The sequence below is a fragment of the Pan paniscus genome, chromosome 2, assembly GCF_029289425.2.
Source record: "Pan paniscus chromosome 2, NHGRI_mPanPan1-v2.0_pri, whole genome shotgun sequence".
Lineage (NCBI taxonomy): Eukaryota > Metazoa > Chordata > Mammalia > Primates > Hominidae > Pan > Pan paniscus.
In genome coordinates, this window is record NC_085926.1 from 68,979,340 (window position 1) to 68,995,655 (window position 16,316).

General features: G+C 36.6%; 1 protein-coding gene across 4 annotated transcripts in view; it reads right to left on the minus strand.

Annotated features, from left to right (window-relative positions):
• TMF1 (TATA element modulatory factor 1) overlaps window positions 1-16,316 on the minus strand; it is a 39,273-nt gene that overhangs the window by 8,669 nt on the left and 14,288 nt on the right. For all 4 annotated transcript variants that reach the window (XM_008963964.6, XM_008963962.5, XM_055110133.2 and 1 more), the window contains exons 6-16: window positions 15,654-15,796; window positions 14,946-15,112; window positions 14,667-14,823; window positions 11,116-11,208; window positions 9,641-9,797; window positions 5,923-6,115; window positions 4,337-4,406; window positions 4,011-4,103; window positions 2,108-2,209; window positions 1,672-1,824; window positions 171-296 (exon numbers count right to left, since the gene is read on the minus strand). In XM_008963964.6, the coding sequence (XP_008962212.2) occupies window positions 171-296; window positions 1,672-1,824; window positions 2,108-2,209; window positions 4,011-4,103; window positions 4,337-4,406; window positions 5,923-6,115; window positions 9,641-9,797; window positions 11,116-11,208; window positions 14,667-14,823; window positions 14,946-15,112; window positions 15,654-15,796 (1,454 nt within the window). The remainder of the gene's footprint in view (window positions 1-170; window positions 297-1,671; window positions 1,825-2,107; window positions 2,210-4,010; window positions 4,104-4,336; window positions 4,407-5,922; window positions 6,116-9,640; window positions 9,798-11,115; window positions 11,209-14,666; window positions 14,824-14,945; window positions 15,113-15,653; window positions 15,797-16,316) is intronic.

The window sequence follows — 16,316 nt, forward strand, 5'->3', positions numbered from 1 at the left end:
TGTAAAGATACACGCAAGAGAAAAGATTCATTTTTAAACTTCTTTGCTCAAATATTAATACTCTTTAATTTTCAAATAAATCACTAACACATACTATAAATTAAAAACATGAGATTTAACGTAAATGAACTAAAATATCTTAGACTCATCCTTAGGTGAAGAATACTTACTCTTAGCTGAGTTCTAAGTTTGGGTATCTCCTTCACCTTCTCTTCAAGTTCATCATTTTGATTTGTTAATTTAACTAGTTCTTCAGCCATTATTGATCGAGTTTTTTCTAGATTGCCAATTTCTAGCTGAGAAGCATTACCACAAAATAGTTTAAATCAAAACATATCTTTTTTAATACTCCTAGTAATATAAAAATATTTAATGTGTGTGTGGTTTTTTTTTTTTGAAATAGACATGTCAACATATAACCTTGAGCTAGCTCTTTCTTAAGTAAAGGAAACAGTGGCAGAAAAACGGTCCCAACTTTCCTGAGAGGTATACCATTTATAAGGTTTACTGTGCAACAGAGATAAATCCAATTATTTGTTTGAAAACATTCAACCATATATTTTTCTAATCTAAGGAAATGACATATATTTCAGTTATTCTAAATTACTACAAGAACCCAGAGAAATAAAAATATACTTTAACGTAGCCCCACCTGTGTAGATTGTATCGACAGAGGCTTTCATCACTACCAAAGAAATTAATTAGGTCCCTGTATAGCATACCAGCTATACAAACATCTGGGATTCAGATTAGTCTGATCTACTTTTTGCCAATTCAAGTTCTTTAATACAGTAATATTTTCATATAACTAAAAGTATATAATGGGAGTTGAATTTTTACCTACTTCTGAGTGTATTGTGTTTAACACTGAAAAGAGGTATCCTGATTCAAAATGCTTGAGACCAGGAATGTTTCAAATTTCTTTTTTTTTTTTTCAGATTATGGAATAATTGCATTATGTACTTACTGGTTGAGCATCCCAAATCTGGAAATCCAAAATGCTCAATTGAGCTTTTCCTTTGAGCAGCATGTCAGCACTCAAAGTTTTGGATTTGGGGGCATTTCAGATTTCAGAGCTGGGATGCTCAAACCTGTAAAACATTTCAATATTTCTGACTGCATAAAGTTTTTTAAAAGCCAAAAAGGTAAGATGGAAGGATGCTCCCTCAACAACTCATGTTGTTTCCTCCCATGTACAGGGTGTTACAGTTCAAACATCTCATCCCCTTTACCCCTCCTTCCCGGAGTAGCTGGAACAACTTATCTAAGAGGTAAATCTGAATAGAACAGGCATTCACAGCTCAGCGACTTCCCTTTATTCTGTTGGGAAAGAGCTGCTTGAAAGGAAGAGGGATTCTCTGCTCCTAGATGCTTATGTCTTATGTAGGCAGGTTGTAAAACATGGGAGGCCTGCTCCAGCCCCGCATTTCCTGTGACAGATCAGCAGAATCTGCCTAATTCTGGCAATTAGCAGGTTCAGTTGGCTGTTATCCTTAGCTAATTTCTCTTTTTAGCCTTTATCATTGATATATGTGATACATTTTGGGCTTCACATGCCACTATGTCATCTTGTTTCTCAATTTGCTCAGAATTCAGATGGAAATGAAGGGTGCTATTTATTAGGCCTCAAAACTTCATTTACTTCTATAGCAAATTTAATTTTTCCAATACCTGTAAATGAGTAATTTCCCCTTCCCTTAGCTTTAGCTGAGACTGTAGGTTTTCAATTATGCTTGATCCTGCTCCCATCCTTACAGCATCATAAAGATTGCTTCCATTTGCTGATATAGGCATTGGTCCAAATGAGTGATCATGAGACTCATCCTATGTTAATTAAGAAAGTTTACACAGTTACTCAGTTATCATAGCTTGTCTTCCATTACCAGGTTCGAACAAAAATGGTTCTGTCAGTTTTTGCTTTAAATGTCTTCTCAAAGGCAGAAAATCATTCACGTGTTTCCTCTCACTAAAATTAGCACTCCTCCACAAGTATTCAGATGAATTACCCATAGAATGGCAAGGTCATGATGACAGACAATATTGCCATTTGCATATTTCCTTTATTATTATTCTAAGAACTAAGCACATATAAAAAATAAAACATCACCTGAGATAGAAAAGATGTCTGTAGTCCTGCCATATCAACACCACTTATTGAACTTGAGCGTGACATGGTGGGAGTGCTAGAAACAGAAAATGGCTTGCGTTCCTTAGGGAGTAAAAAAAATTCTGTTCATATTAAAGAGCAAAGAGATAAGCAGAGAAAGCAAGAACATTTCCTAGGGTTAATGAGAACAAAGATTCAGTCTTTTAAAAAAGCCACACTACAAAGGAATTCAATACAATCAAAAGAAGAAAAAAAACTTTTTTAAGATTCATTCTAATTTCCCCATAAAATGGCTTCTTAAGTCAAAAATACAATATTTGGCCAGGCATGGTGGCTTATGCCTGTAATCCCAGCACTTTGGGAGGCCAAGGAGGGTGGATCACCTGAGGTTGGGAGATCAAGACCAACTTGACCAACATGGAAAAACCTCGTCTCTACTAAAAATACAAAATTAGCTGGGTGTGGTGGCGCATGCCTGTAATCCCAGCTACTCGGGAGGCTGAGGCAGAATCGCTTGAACCTGGGAGGTGAGGTTGCGGTGAGCCAAGATAGCGGTGGAGGTGGCAGTGAGCTGAGATAGCACCACTACACTCCAGCCTGGGCAATAAGAGTAAAACTCAGTCTCAAAAACAAACAAACAAACAAAAAGTACAATATTTACTAATTAAAACTGTAGCTAGACTTGGTTAGATCATCACAGGACCCATTTATTACAACAATGTAATTTGTTGGGTTTTTATAATAGAATAAGAATGTTTCTGTTAAGCTTCATATTATACAATATACTATCAATTAAACCTATTTCTGTAACATAAAATTACTAATGAGTGTTACAAATCATAAAATTTCTGGCTTATCCATTTTATTTTTAATGTATTCTTAAAATTCCAAATAAATTCAATAGGTAATTTAAATTTACCTATCGGTAGTTTAAATATATTATGCTAACTCCAAGTACACGGTAATTCTTTCAATACAGAAAACTCATTTTTATTTATTTATTTATTTTTTATTTTTTTGAGAAAGAGTCTCGATCTGTTGCCCAGGCTGGAATGCAGTGATGCGATCTCGGCTCACTGCAGCCTCCGCCTCCCGGGTTCAAGCAATTCTCCCACCTCTGCCTCCCGAGTAGCTGGGATTACAGGCACATGCCACCATGCCCGGCTAATTTTTGTATTTTTAGTAGAGATGGGGTTTTGCCATGTTGGCCAGGCCGGTCTTGAACTCTTAGCCTCAAGTGATCCACCTACCTCAAAGTGCTGGGATTACAGATGTGAGTCCCCATGCTCAGCCTCACAAAACTCATTTCAGAAAAATTACCCTCATTAACCAGAAAGAAAACAAGCCAGACTTACTCCTTAAGTGCCTATAGACCAAATGATGTGCGCTGGTTTCAGTGACAGACAATTAAATTCATTTTAAAAAAGGGCAAGAGGTTTTATATTTCAAGTCCTAGAAATCATAGATCTCTTTGGATAAACTCAAAATTACTTTGGGTCCACTCTGAGCAGGACACTGATTATAATACTAGAATTCATCACTATGTTGATTTTAGACATTAAAAAAATGATACTTATAAAGCAGGGATGTCCAATCTTTTGGTTCCCTGGGCCTCATTTGAAGAACAAGAATTGTCTTGGGCCACACATAAAATATACTAACAATAGCTGATGAACTAAAAAAAAAAAAAAAAAAAAGAAAAAAGAAAAAAATCTCATGATGATTTAAGAAAGTTTGCAAATTTGTGTTGGGCTTCATTCAAAATCATCCTGGGCCACATGCCAACCAGGGCCACAGGTTGGACAAGTTTGTTATAAAGCATAGCTAAAATTAAAAAGCAATGATTAATCGCAGCATCTACTAAATGGTTACACCACAAACAAACAAAAACAAAATTCAATACCTTTTCTTTTATTGTTTCTTGAGTAAAAATGGCTTTCTTCCTTTCTTGTTCAACTTTCATTCTTTCCATTTCTAAATGACTATTCAACAATGTCTAATAGAGAGAAATAAAGTTAGACAATTTCTGTGATAGTAATTCATGCCATGATAAGTCAATCTCAAAGTTAGAAGCATAAAGTATAAACTCATATTTGTTTTCCTACTAAAGACCAAGTTCCAAAAGCAGTGGCATCACCCATTTCATCTTGTTATCTCATTAATTTGCTGCCATCCCCAACCATTCTCTAACGTATGCCCTAAGAGGTGAGTGGTCACGAAGAGAAATACCTTTTCTTTCCTCGTCTCTTCAAGTGTTCTTACATATTCATCTTTTAGGTTTTCTAATTCAACCTGGTACCTATTAAACAAGGCAGAATTTAAAAAAACAGAAAATGAAAAATATGATAGTATAGACTATTAAAAACTCAGTACTTTATTAACTCCAGCTACATATTGAGAAATCATTTTTATTACCAGCTTGACATCAGTGATTTTCCAACAGTGTGTTCCAGATCCCATCTGAGTTTCACTCAGAAACCAAACCAAAAGTGAAAAAGCTCCACTTCTGTGCATTTTATTTATTGGTGCTCTGGGTTAAGATTTCATTTAAAAAGAGACTTTATAAAAATAATTTTGAGTACCATCATCCTATAATATGCTCAGATTCCACAAAGCTTATTAGGGAGTTCTATGAAAATGTTTCTAAAAGTTCAGATATTTTACTTTAGAAATCATTTTTACTTGACATTTTTTTAAAAAGTAAAATTTCCAAGGAAGAACAGAGGGTAAAAAATACTAACCATTGCCTTAATATAATCTCGGATAGATGGATTTTACACCCCATGGTTTCCAAGAACCCAGAAATTTATTTAGAAAAGACTTAAATTATGCTACTAAAATCCTTGTAATATAAAAGTAACTCCAAAGAGTAGTCTCAAAACTATTTTGTGGTGTTATAGGCCCCTTTAAAAAATCTGATTAAAGGTACAAATCCTTTCCCTGGAAAAAAAAATAAATACAAAACATGCCACACAATCTCAACAATCTACATGACAATGAATCCCAGTACTATCTTCTTGTTATAATATCCTATTACTTTATTATTATTATTATTTTTGGAGACGGAGTCTCGCTCTGCTGCCCGGGCTGGGGTGCAATGGTGCAATCTCACTGCAACCTCTGCCTCCCAGGTTCAAGCAATTCTCCTGCCTCAGCCTCCCAAGTAGCTGGAATTACAGGCGTCTGCCACCATGCCTGGCTAATTTTTGTATTTTTAGTAGACACAGGGTTTCACCATGTTGGCCAGGCTGGTCTTGAACTCCTAACCTCAGGTGATCCACCTGCCTCAGCCTCCCAAAGTGCTGGATAACAGGCGTGAGCCACAGCACCCGGCCATAATATCCTATTACTAATAACCCTAACTTTAAATGCTAAAAGTGATTACATTTAGTTCTTGGTACCCTGAAGCTAAAAGCCAACAACATACTTTGTTTATTTACTTATTTAATTTATTTTTTTTTTTGAGACCGAGTCTCACTCTGTCACCCAGGCTGGAGTGCAGTGGTGGGATCTTGGCTCACTGCAACTTCCGCCTCCCGGGTGTAAGCGATTCTCATGCCTCAGCCTCCGAGCTGCTGGGATTACAGGCGCACACCATCACACCTGGCTAATTTTATTTTTAGGAGAGAGTAGGTTTCGCCATGTTGGCCAGGCTGGTCTCCACCTCCTGACCTCAAGTGATCCGCCCGCCTTGGCCTCCCAATGTGCTGGGATTACAGGCGTGAGCCACGGCGCCCGGCCCAACAACATACTTTTAAAAAGTGCTTTAGGATGTCATGGAACTACCAAAAATATCACTCAGAAACCATGCTCACCTATTGTTCTCATCCTCCAGTTTACACAGCCTATTTTTCTCTGATTCTAGCTGGGCTTGAAATCTACTGTTTTCCTGTCTTAAAAGAGAATTCTGTGACTCCATGGAAGACATCTGAATTTTGTTAGCAAGGAGTTCTTCTGTAGCTGCACGTTCTCTCTCAACTGCTGCTGCCAGCAAGGTCTGGGATTCACCTGATTACAGGACAGAAAAAAAAATCACATACACATACAGCCCAGAGACCAAAATACCAAGTCAATTCTGATTTCAAACATTTAATGATGCAAGTAGCCACACTTAAAACTGATAACTATTTATTGCCTAAGGCAGGACTGTCTACTGAGACAAATGAACCAATCTTAACTTATACCTGCTTTATCACTCTTTTCCAAAAGTATTTTAATTTCAAAATGGAGTCATGCATTAAAAGAGTAGTGGATCACCAAATGGTCCTGGAGCAATTGGACAGCTATATGCAAAAAAACCAAAAAGCCTACACATCACATCATTCACGAAAATTAACTCAAAATGGATCATAGACTTATATGTAAAACATGAAACTATAAAACTTTTAGGAAAAACCAGAGGAGAAAGTCTTCAGGATCTAGAACAAGGCAGATTTGACACAAAAAGCAAGAGCCATAGAAAGAAAAACTGACAAACTGCTTCAAAATTTTCAACTTTTAAATCTATGTGAAGAGGATGAAAAGGCAAACTACAGAGTGAGAGCAAATAAATGCAAACCATATATCTAGGATTAGTATCAGGAATATATAACAATCTAGTTAGAAAATGGGTAAAAGACATAGACAGAAATTTCACCATAGAGAATGTACAAATGGAAAATAAGGACATAAAATGATGTTCAATAACATTAGCCATTAGGGAAAAAATACAAATTAAAATCATAATGAGATATCACTACATGCTGTCTGAGTAACTAAAAGAAAAAACAGGGACGACACAAAATGTTGGCAAGGGTGTGAAGAAACTAGATTACTCTTACACAGCCACTTTGTAAACAGTTTGGCATTTTCTTAAAAACACTAAACATGACCTGGCAATTGCACACTTGGGCATTTATCCAGAGAAATGAAAACTTAGGTTCACACTAAAACCTGTACATGAATATTCACAGTAGCTTTATCTGTAATAGCCAGAGCTTGGAATCAGCCTGGACGTCCCTTGTGCAGTGAATGGTTAAATATACATGGTACATACTATGGAATAACACTCAGCAATAAAAAGACTAAACTACCGATACAAAAACAACTGTGTGAACCTCTTCCTGGGAATTACACTGAGTGAAAAAAGCCAAACCCAAAATGTCATACACTGTATAATTTTATTTATGTAACATTTTTGAAATGACAGAATTTTAGAAACAGAGGACAGATTAGTGATTGCCAGAGATTTGGGACAAGGGAGGAAGGGTTGAGAGAGTGGTAGGTGTGTTTCCAAAAGGGTAACATTAACAGTGATTATCTTCAGCTAAGAAAAAAAGAAAAAAGCTAACAGGAAGGACTCAATAGTGTTGGAACTGTTCAATATCTTGACTATGGTAATGGATATGTGGTGTAGTTGTTTAGAACTTAATACACACACACACACATACACAAATGAGTACCAATAAAACTTTGGAAATCTGAATAAAATCAGTACATTGTATCAATGTCAATACCATGGTTGTGATATTATACGTTAATTTTGTAAGATTTTAATACTTGGAGATATTAGGCAATGTGTGCAAAGGACCTTTCTATATTATTTCTTATAACTGCACATGAATCTACATTATATCAATAAAAATTTTCAATTGAAAAAAAGAGCAATGGGTAAGATTCTGAGATTTAACATAGGTAAGAATTCTCGTATTTTTTCTCCACCAAAGTAGAGCTAGTAATACCTCTATTTCACATTTTACACTCTGCTCCACAGCATAGCTATGGTCTTTTTAATAGCATTCCTTGGTATGTTTGCCCTGTGGCTTTGCCTATATGCTAGCACAATACCACACATTGCTGAGGGTATGTAGACTTCAGTCTAAAAACCACAAAAGTACCAGTTTCTAGCATTCATTTATTGCTAAATATTTATTTCAAAAGATCATTTTCAGATGTCTCATATTTCATAGCACATTGCTCTCAAAAGCTGTCAGAGATAAACGACAGACCTAACACTTATACCTATAAATTTAAATATATATGAAGGTTTATCTAGTTCAGTTCATTTTTTTAAGTAAATGAATCTTTTTCTAGACCAAATCTTTCATGGAACTCCAATAAAAAAAGATAGACAAAGGAGGCCCTATTTTCATTAAAGCAGCTAGAGAAGCCCAGCCTCTTATTTATCAAGCTTCCCTCTCACCATGACAGCAGCCCCAAAGGTATCTAAGAGTCCACTGAATACTATTTGAAAGTCACTAATCTAGTTCACCCCCCCGATTCACAAGGAATAGCACAGAGATAGTTGGAACAATATAAGTGACTTGTTCCACACTGTTTTGCTGGATGATTCAAAACAGAATACCCTGAGTCCATGTCTCCTGACTCATATTTAGGTCTGATTTTATCACTACACTGTGATTTCTCAAATTACAGTTAGTGTCAGGCGTAGAAGGCATACATGAATTTTTCATGAATTTGCTAGCTTCTGGGATACCTATAATATACATACACTACCTGTCTGTGCTTGAAGGGAAACATTTTAGAATAATACTTTTCTTTTTATTAACATCACAGAAGGGCAACCTAGGGCATGACTGTAAAGAAGCAGAATATGGAATCTTTTTTTTTTTTTTGAGATGGAGTCTCGCTCTGTCACCCAGGCTGGAGTGCTGTAGCGCAATCTCAGCTCATTGCAGCCTCTGCTTCCCAGGTTCAAGTGATTCTTTGCCTCAGCCTCCCAAATAGCTGGGATTACAGGCATGCGCCATGACACCCAGCTGATTTTTGTATTTTTGGTAGAGACGGGGGTCTCATCATGTTGGCCAGGCTGGTCTTGAACTCCTGGCCTCAAGTGATCCACCTGCCTCGGCCTCCCAAAGTGCTAGGATTACAGGTGTGAGCCACCGCGCCCTACCAGAATATGGAATCTTAAGACTCCCTAGTATGTCTCTTCTAAGGTCGATCTTGACTCTCCTTAGACCTATTTTCGCTCTTGGAATTCTACCAGTGATGAGAATCATATATGATCTCTACCTCCCACACTACTGCAGACAAGCTACAAAGGGGTCAGATTTAGCAATGGACAAGAAAAAAAAATCGAGTGCAGCAGTCTACTAAAAATACAAAAAATTAGCCAGGCATGGTGGCAGATGCCTGTAATCCCAGCTACTCAGGAGGCTGAGGCAGGAGAATTGTGTGAACCTGGGAGGCGGAGCTTGCAGTGAGCCGAGATCGCGCCACTGCACTCCAGCCTCAGTGACAGAGTGAGACTCCATCTCAAAAAAAAAAAAAAAAAAAGAACTGAATGAAAGAATGACATGGAAGTACTTTAGCCAGTATCTGATACCATTGTGTAATGGGAAAAAATGGTTTGAAAGAGACATAATAAAGGTATTAAAAATACATGTAGAAAAAGAGAAAATGTAAAAATCTACATATTAGACACAAAATGTAACTATCAGATCAAATGAATTTCAATTTCATACCATTATTCTAATTCTATAAACAAGATGGAAGAGCTTCTGCATCGAGCATAAAAACTAAAGCAGTTACCAAGCCTATCAGAAAGATTCTTCTCTAATTTCTCCCACGACGATGTCTGGGATCCCAGGGTTGCTTGCAAATTTTCTATTTGTCGAAGCAATGGTCTTGTTGTTGATGAAACACTTTGACTCAGTTCCTGGTTTCGATTCTCTGCTTCCTGGAGTCTCTGAATCATGAAATTCTTAAGTCATTACCAATGACAGCAATAAAAACATTAAAAACACTAGCAAACCTGAACTTTGAGAGGTTCCTGGAAAATTATTTTTCCAAGAGAAAATAATTTGCTTTTTAATTATTATTATTAATTTTAGAAACGGGGTCCCGCTCTGTCACCCAGGCTGGAGTGCAGTGGCACAATCTTGGCTCACTGTAGCCTCAACCTCCTAGGCTCAAGCGATCCTCCCAGCTGGGACTACAGGTACACGCCACCACACCTGGCTAATTTTTGTATTTTTTTGTAGAGACGAGGTTTCATCATGTTGCTCAGGCTGGCCTCGAACTCCTGAGCAGGCAATCTGACTGCCTCAGCCTCCCAAAGCATTGGGATTATAGGCATGAACCACCATGCCCAGCCCTTAATTATTTTTCTAACTGTTCAATCCTTCCAATAGAGTTAGATTGTGTAATACAGTATCTAAATAAGTACTTCTTTGGCCAGGCACGGTGGCTCATGTGTGTAATCCCAGCACTTTGGGAGGCTGAGGTGGGTGGATCACCTGAAGTCAGGAGTTCAAGACCAGCCTGGCCAACATGGTGAAACCTCATCTCTACTAAAAATACAAAAATTAGCTGGACATGGTGGTGCACGCCTGTAATCCCAGCTACTTGGGAGGCTGAGGCAGGAGAATCGCTTGAACCCAGGAGGCAGAGGGTGCAGTGAGCCAAGATTGTGCCACTGCACTCCTGCCTGGGCAACAGAGCAAGACTCTGTCTCAAATTAAAGAAATTAAATAAATAAATAAATAAGTGCTTCTTTAAAAAGCGTTTCTAAGATAGTCTTCAATTACCTGAAGGTTAAAAAAGAGTTCATCCAAACCTCTTAGTAGTTGCCTCCTCATCCAAATATTTCTAAGTATTTATAAAAACTGAAAAATCAACCTAAATTGTATTTTCTCTCCCTTTTCCTCTGCATGTTATAAATGACTGAAAATTAACAGAGGCATAGAAACCGGGAACTATTACCTGTCCCACAGTAATCAAAGACTCACAATCACTAATAAGCGATTACAAATGGAAAAGCAATACTGAATACATATAACAAATCTATCATAACATTATTTTCTATAAAACAAAATAAGGAATTTCCTTGTATAATTTTTAAGGTGCCCACTCTGATTTATTCACACAAGCCACAAAAATTCAGCAAATGCTAAGTGTGACAGTAATCCTCTCAATTCCATGAACATTATCCCACTGAGGAATTCTTTTATTTCTAGAAAAACACATACTTCTTGGATTTGTGTTTCGGAAAACTGTGACAGTACCTGCTGAAGTTCACCGATCTCATGGCGTAAATAATCCTCCTTTCTGGCACCTGCTTGTTCTGTACGCTGCAATGCAAGCCTAAGGTCCCCCACCTGTAGGAGGAGAAACAATACATTCACAAACAATGGTACAGTATTATCTATAACTTCCCACTAACTACGTATTTTGTGTTGTGTCAACATTGTTCATGTATACTATTTCATACTCTCCAATGAACTTTTACATATGATTATCACATCTCTCATTCATCAAGCAATTCCAAAACTGTATGTATATTCAATGTTTACTTAGAAAAGCATTCTGTTAAGGCAAAGAAACGCAAACAAATATGTATAAGGCATAGCCATTACCATACAATATTGGAGAAAAGACAGTGCGTCCATAAATATTTGCCACATCACACAGAAAGTGATAGGTGCTATACGGATTATAAAAGCTGGGGGCTCCACTCATATGCAGGAGCATACATTATAAACTACCATAGCCTTTTTGGAAAACATTATAATATGTTTAAAGAATCATCAAACTTCTCACATCTTTCACCGGGCCATCCTAGTCTTGGGAATTTACTCTAAGAAAGCAGATACGTAAATACACAGGGATATCCCCTACAGTATTAAATAGGCTAGCAAAAACAAAACTGGAAATATTCTAAATCTCCATCACTAGTAATCTATAGTTGCAAATGTCGATACAACATGAATATAACCATTAAAAATTACAATAAATGTATAAAACATGTAAAAAAAATTTCTAATATACTATTAAATGGAAAAACTATAAAATAACATGTAAGACATCAATTATGAAAAACACATATATGGGAATAGAATAAAACACTAACACACAAAACTGACAGTACTTGGAAAAAGTGATGGATTTATGCATGGTAACTCATATATGCTCTATCTCCCATTCCCCCAATTTTTCTGTATTATTATTATTCTAACGTATTTTAAATTTAAATTACTGATATTTTATCTATCCCAGTAATAGAGTAGCAGAAACACAAAGGATATATGGACCATGGCATGACTTATAATAGCAAAATACTGAAAATAACCCAAATATCCATCAATAAGAAATAGCTGAAAATACTTCACCTAATAAAGTATTATAAAACTGTAAAGAGATATTTTTTAAAAACCTCTATGTTTTACTAGAGTGATCATCAGGATATTTTACTAAGTAAATAAAACAAGTTATAAAACAGTATAAATAATAAACTATCATTTACGTAAAAAGGATGTAGGAGATAGAAATAGGTGTATAATCTATCAATAAGAAAGAGCTGAAAATCCTTCACCTAATGAAGTATTATAAAACTGTAAAAAGATATTTTTTTAAAACCTCTATGTTTTACTAGAGTGATCATCAGGATATTTTACTAAGAAAATAAAACAGGTTATAAAACAGTGTGAATAATAAACTGTCATTTATGTAAAAAGGATGTAGGAGACAGAAATAGGTGTATAAGCGAATGTGTATGTATGCAGAACATGTAAATATATAGATACATATATTTTCTTGCATTTTGCCAATAGAAACACTGAAAAGATAAGCCAAACTCTAATAAAATGGTTACCTACAGGCAAAGAGAGGAAATGGGGAGCAGCTAAATTGGAAGTAAATGTCTGAATAGATTTTGCTCTCACTTTGGAATCATGTAAATGTTTTACATATACAAAATTTAAAATTAAATCAAAAGGGCATAGGAGTCAATAAAAATGGTTTTCTCAACAACTGGTCCTGCAACAACTGGATATCCACATGCAAAAGACCTAAATGTGAGAGCTAAGACTACAAAACTCTTAGAAGAAAACTGATGAAAATCTGCATAAACTTGGATTAAGCAATGGTTTCTTAAATATGATGCCAAAAGCACAAATAACAAAAGACAACATAGATAAGCTAGACTTTGTTAAAATTAAAAACTTTTGGCATCAAAGGACACTATCAAGAAAAAGAAAGACAACCCACAGAGAGGCACAAAATATTGACAAATCCTATATCTGATAAAGGTCTAGTATGCAGATTATACAAAGAACTCATAATAACAATAAAAAGACAAACCGCCCAATTTAAAAATGTGTAAAGGATTTGAATATTTTAATTAATTTCTCCCAAGAAGATACATAAATGGCCAATAAGCAAATGAAAAGACATCCAACATCATTAGTCATTAAGAGAATGCAAATCAGCCAGGCGTAGTGGCTCACGCCTGTAATCCCCGCACTTTGGGAGGCCAAGGCAGGCGGATCACGAGGTCAGGAGATTGAGACCATCCTGGCTAACACGTTGAAACCCCGTCTCTACTAAAAATACAAAAAAAAATTAGCAGGGTGGCCAGGCATGGTGGCTCACGCCTGTGATCCAAGCACTTTGGGAGGCGGAGGCAGGTGGATCACCAGAGGTCAGGAGTTCAACACCAGCCTGGCCAACATGGTGAAGCCTCGTCTCTACTAAAAAAAAACAAAAATTAGCCGGGCATGGTGGTGGGCACCTGTAATCCCAGCTACTCGCGAGGCTGAAGCAGGAGAATCACTTGCACCTGGGAGGTGGAGGTTGCAATGAGCCGAGATTGCGCCATTGCACTCCAGCCTGGGCAACAAGAGCGAAACTCTGTCTCACAAAAAAAGAAAATTAGCCAGGCATGGTAGCACCTGCCTGTAGTCCCAGCTACTCAGGAGGCTGAGGCAGGAGAATTGCTTGAATCCGGGAGGCGGAGGTTGCAGTGAGCTGAGATTGTGCCACTGCGCTCCAGTCTGGCAAGAGTGAGACTCTGTCTCAAAAAATATATATAAATTGAAAAAAAAAAATGCAAATCAACACCATACTCAGTTACCACTTCACACACACTAAAAAGGCTATACTTTTAAAAACAGACAATAATAAATCTTGGCAAGGATGTGGAGAAACTGAAACCCTCACCTATTGCTGGTGGGAATGTAAGTAATGCAGCCACTGTGGAAAAGTTTGCCAGTTCCTCAAAAAGTTAAATATATAGAGTTACCATATGACCTAAGGATATATATCTAGGAGAACTTAAAATATATGTTCACACAAAAATTTGTGCATGGATATTTAAAGCAGCATTATTGATAATAATCACAAAGTATAAATAACCCATATGCTCATCAACTGATGATTTGATAAGACAAAGCCTCACAAATTTTGTTTTTCCTACTTCATCTGAGGTCCTTGGACTCCCACAGATGTTATGAATGAGCTCAGGAGTTAAATGGATTCTCTCAAAATTATATGCAATATGTATGTGCATTTTTGCTCTTCTCTTGTAAGAGGGTTCCTAGCTTTTATTAATACTCTCAAATGGGTCTAAAACTCAAAAAAATTAAACAATACTGGTATCACATAAGCATTACTTTAACAGTTTTAAAAAACACAACTGGTTAAATTTAGCAGAATCCAGTACTCTGAAATCTAACACATTTATCACTACATTGTTTGATTCAAACCAGCTAATTGTTTAATTTGTAGAAGCATAAACAAATATTTTTAAAACTACTCTAATTCATCATCCATTGCTTACTTGAATGGCTAATGTTTCTTGCTGCTGACGGGCTTCTTCTTGGGCCTTCTCTAATGCTGCAGAAAGTTCTTCTTTAGCTTTCATTTCACGGCTCAGAGCAGCCTCCTGTGCCTCACTATCCTTTGCAGCATTGGCTTTGTGAAGATCAGTAAGTTCTCTTAAAAAATTAGATTGAGTTTATAAATGTTGCCAGTGATCAGATAATAGAAAAAGTATTTCTTCAACATCCTACTCTGTTAATTCATTCTAAATGGGTTGCATATTTGTTCATTTTCTTACTTGTATGCACTATCCAGGGCAGCCTGAATACTTCGGTTCTTTTCTTCAAGTTCATCCATGTCTACCTGAAGATGGCCAAGATCTTTCTCTTGGCGTTCTACCATGGAATTTAGTTTTTTAATATTTTCTCTATGTTGTTTCTCAACCTCTTCTTTGCCATCAAGGACCTATATGTTATAAAAACAGACAAAAGTATTTTTCAAGAAATAATACCATGGTACATAACTGTATTCCAGGAATCTATAATAATGGAGAAAAATATATATTTTTTTGAGACAAAGTCTCGCTCTATTGCCCAGGGTGGAATGTTCTGGCTCACTGCAACCTCTGCCTCTCAGCTTCAGGCAATTTTCGTGCCTCAGCCTCCCAAGTAGCTGGGACTACAGATGTGCACCACCACGCCCGGCTAATTTTTGTATTAGGTTGGTGCAATATTTTTAGCAGAGACAGGGTTTCGCCTTGTTGGCCAGGCTGGTCTCAAACTCCTGGCCTCAAGTGATCTGCCTGTCGCAGCCTCCGAAAGTGTTGGGATTACAGGCGTGAGCCACCCCACTCGGCTAAAAAATCTTATCATTTATCTATTGTTTGAAAAATCCTTCTTACGTGATATACCCCATTAAATCTTTTCAAATGCTCCATAACCATGGCCAACTGTTCATACAGGAAGTAATAACAATATATATGTAGAGAATTATGATTGCTATTCACCTGTTTCAAATGCTGCAACTCCTCTTCTAGCTCTTTAACTTTTTTGTTCAGCTTTGCAACCATATTTTCATTCTCCTTGTCTTTAGCTCTTAATTTCTTGATGATGTTAGAATTGTGCAGCTGCTGTTTTGAAAGTTTTTCTCCTGGTGATGGTAAAGAAGTATAAACTCAAATGATAACTATTCCCTAAAAATCTCAATAGAATGTTTTATCTAATCAGTAACATAAAAGAATAGAATTTTTTTAAATTACAATTTTGTAACCCACAATGTTACAACTAATTTGGACAGGAATCATCAATGAATGTTAAAATTATTGGGTAAAAGGTTGTTGGGAAACTGGATATTGACACGGTCTTAAAGAATCACTCTCATATATCACCTACTAATTTTAAAGAGAAAAATCTGGCAGTCAACTCCTTAACTAAGCATTCAGTTTTGGCATCACCAATTGTAGTACAGCCTGACAATATGTGTCTGCTGATGTGATATAGTTGTTCAATATCACCTAGATATTTCCTACTAGAAATATGAACTAAATCTAATTTAAATCTCATCATGAAGAAAGTAACAAATTCCCGAACATGGGTGGGACATCCTGTGGGACAAGTGCCCTAGACTCTACAGAGTCCTCAAAGACATAAAGAAGAGAGAACTGTCCTAG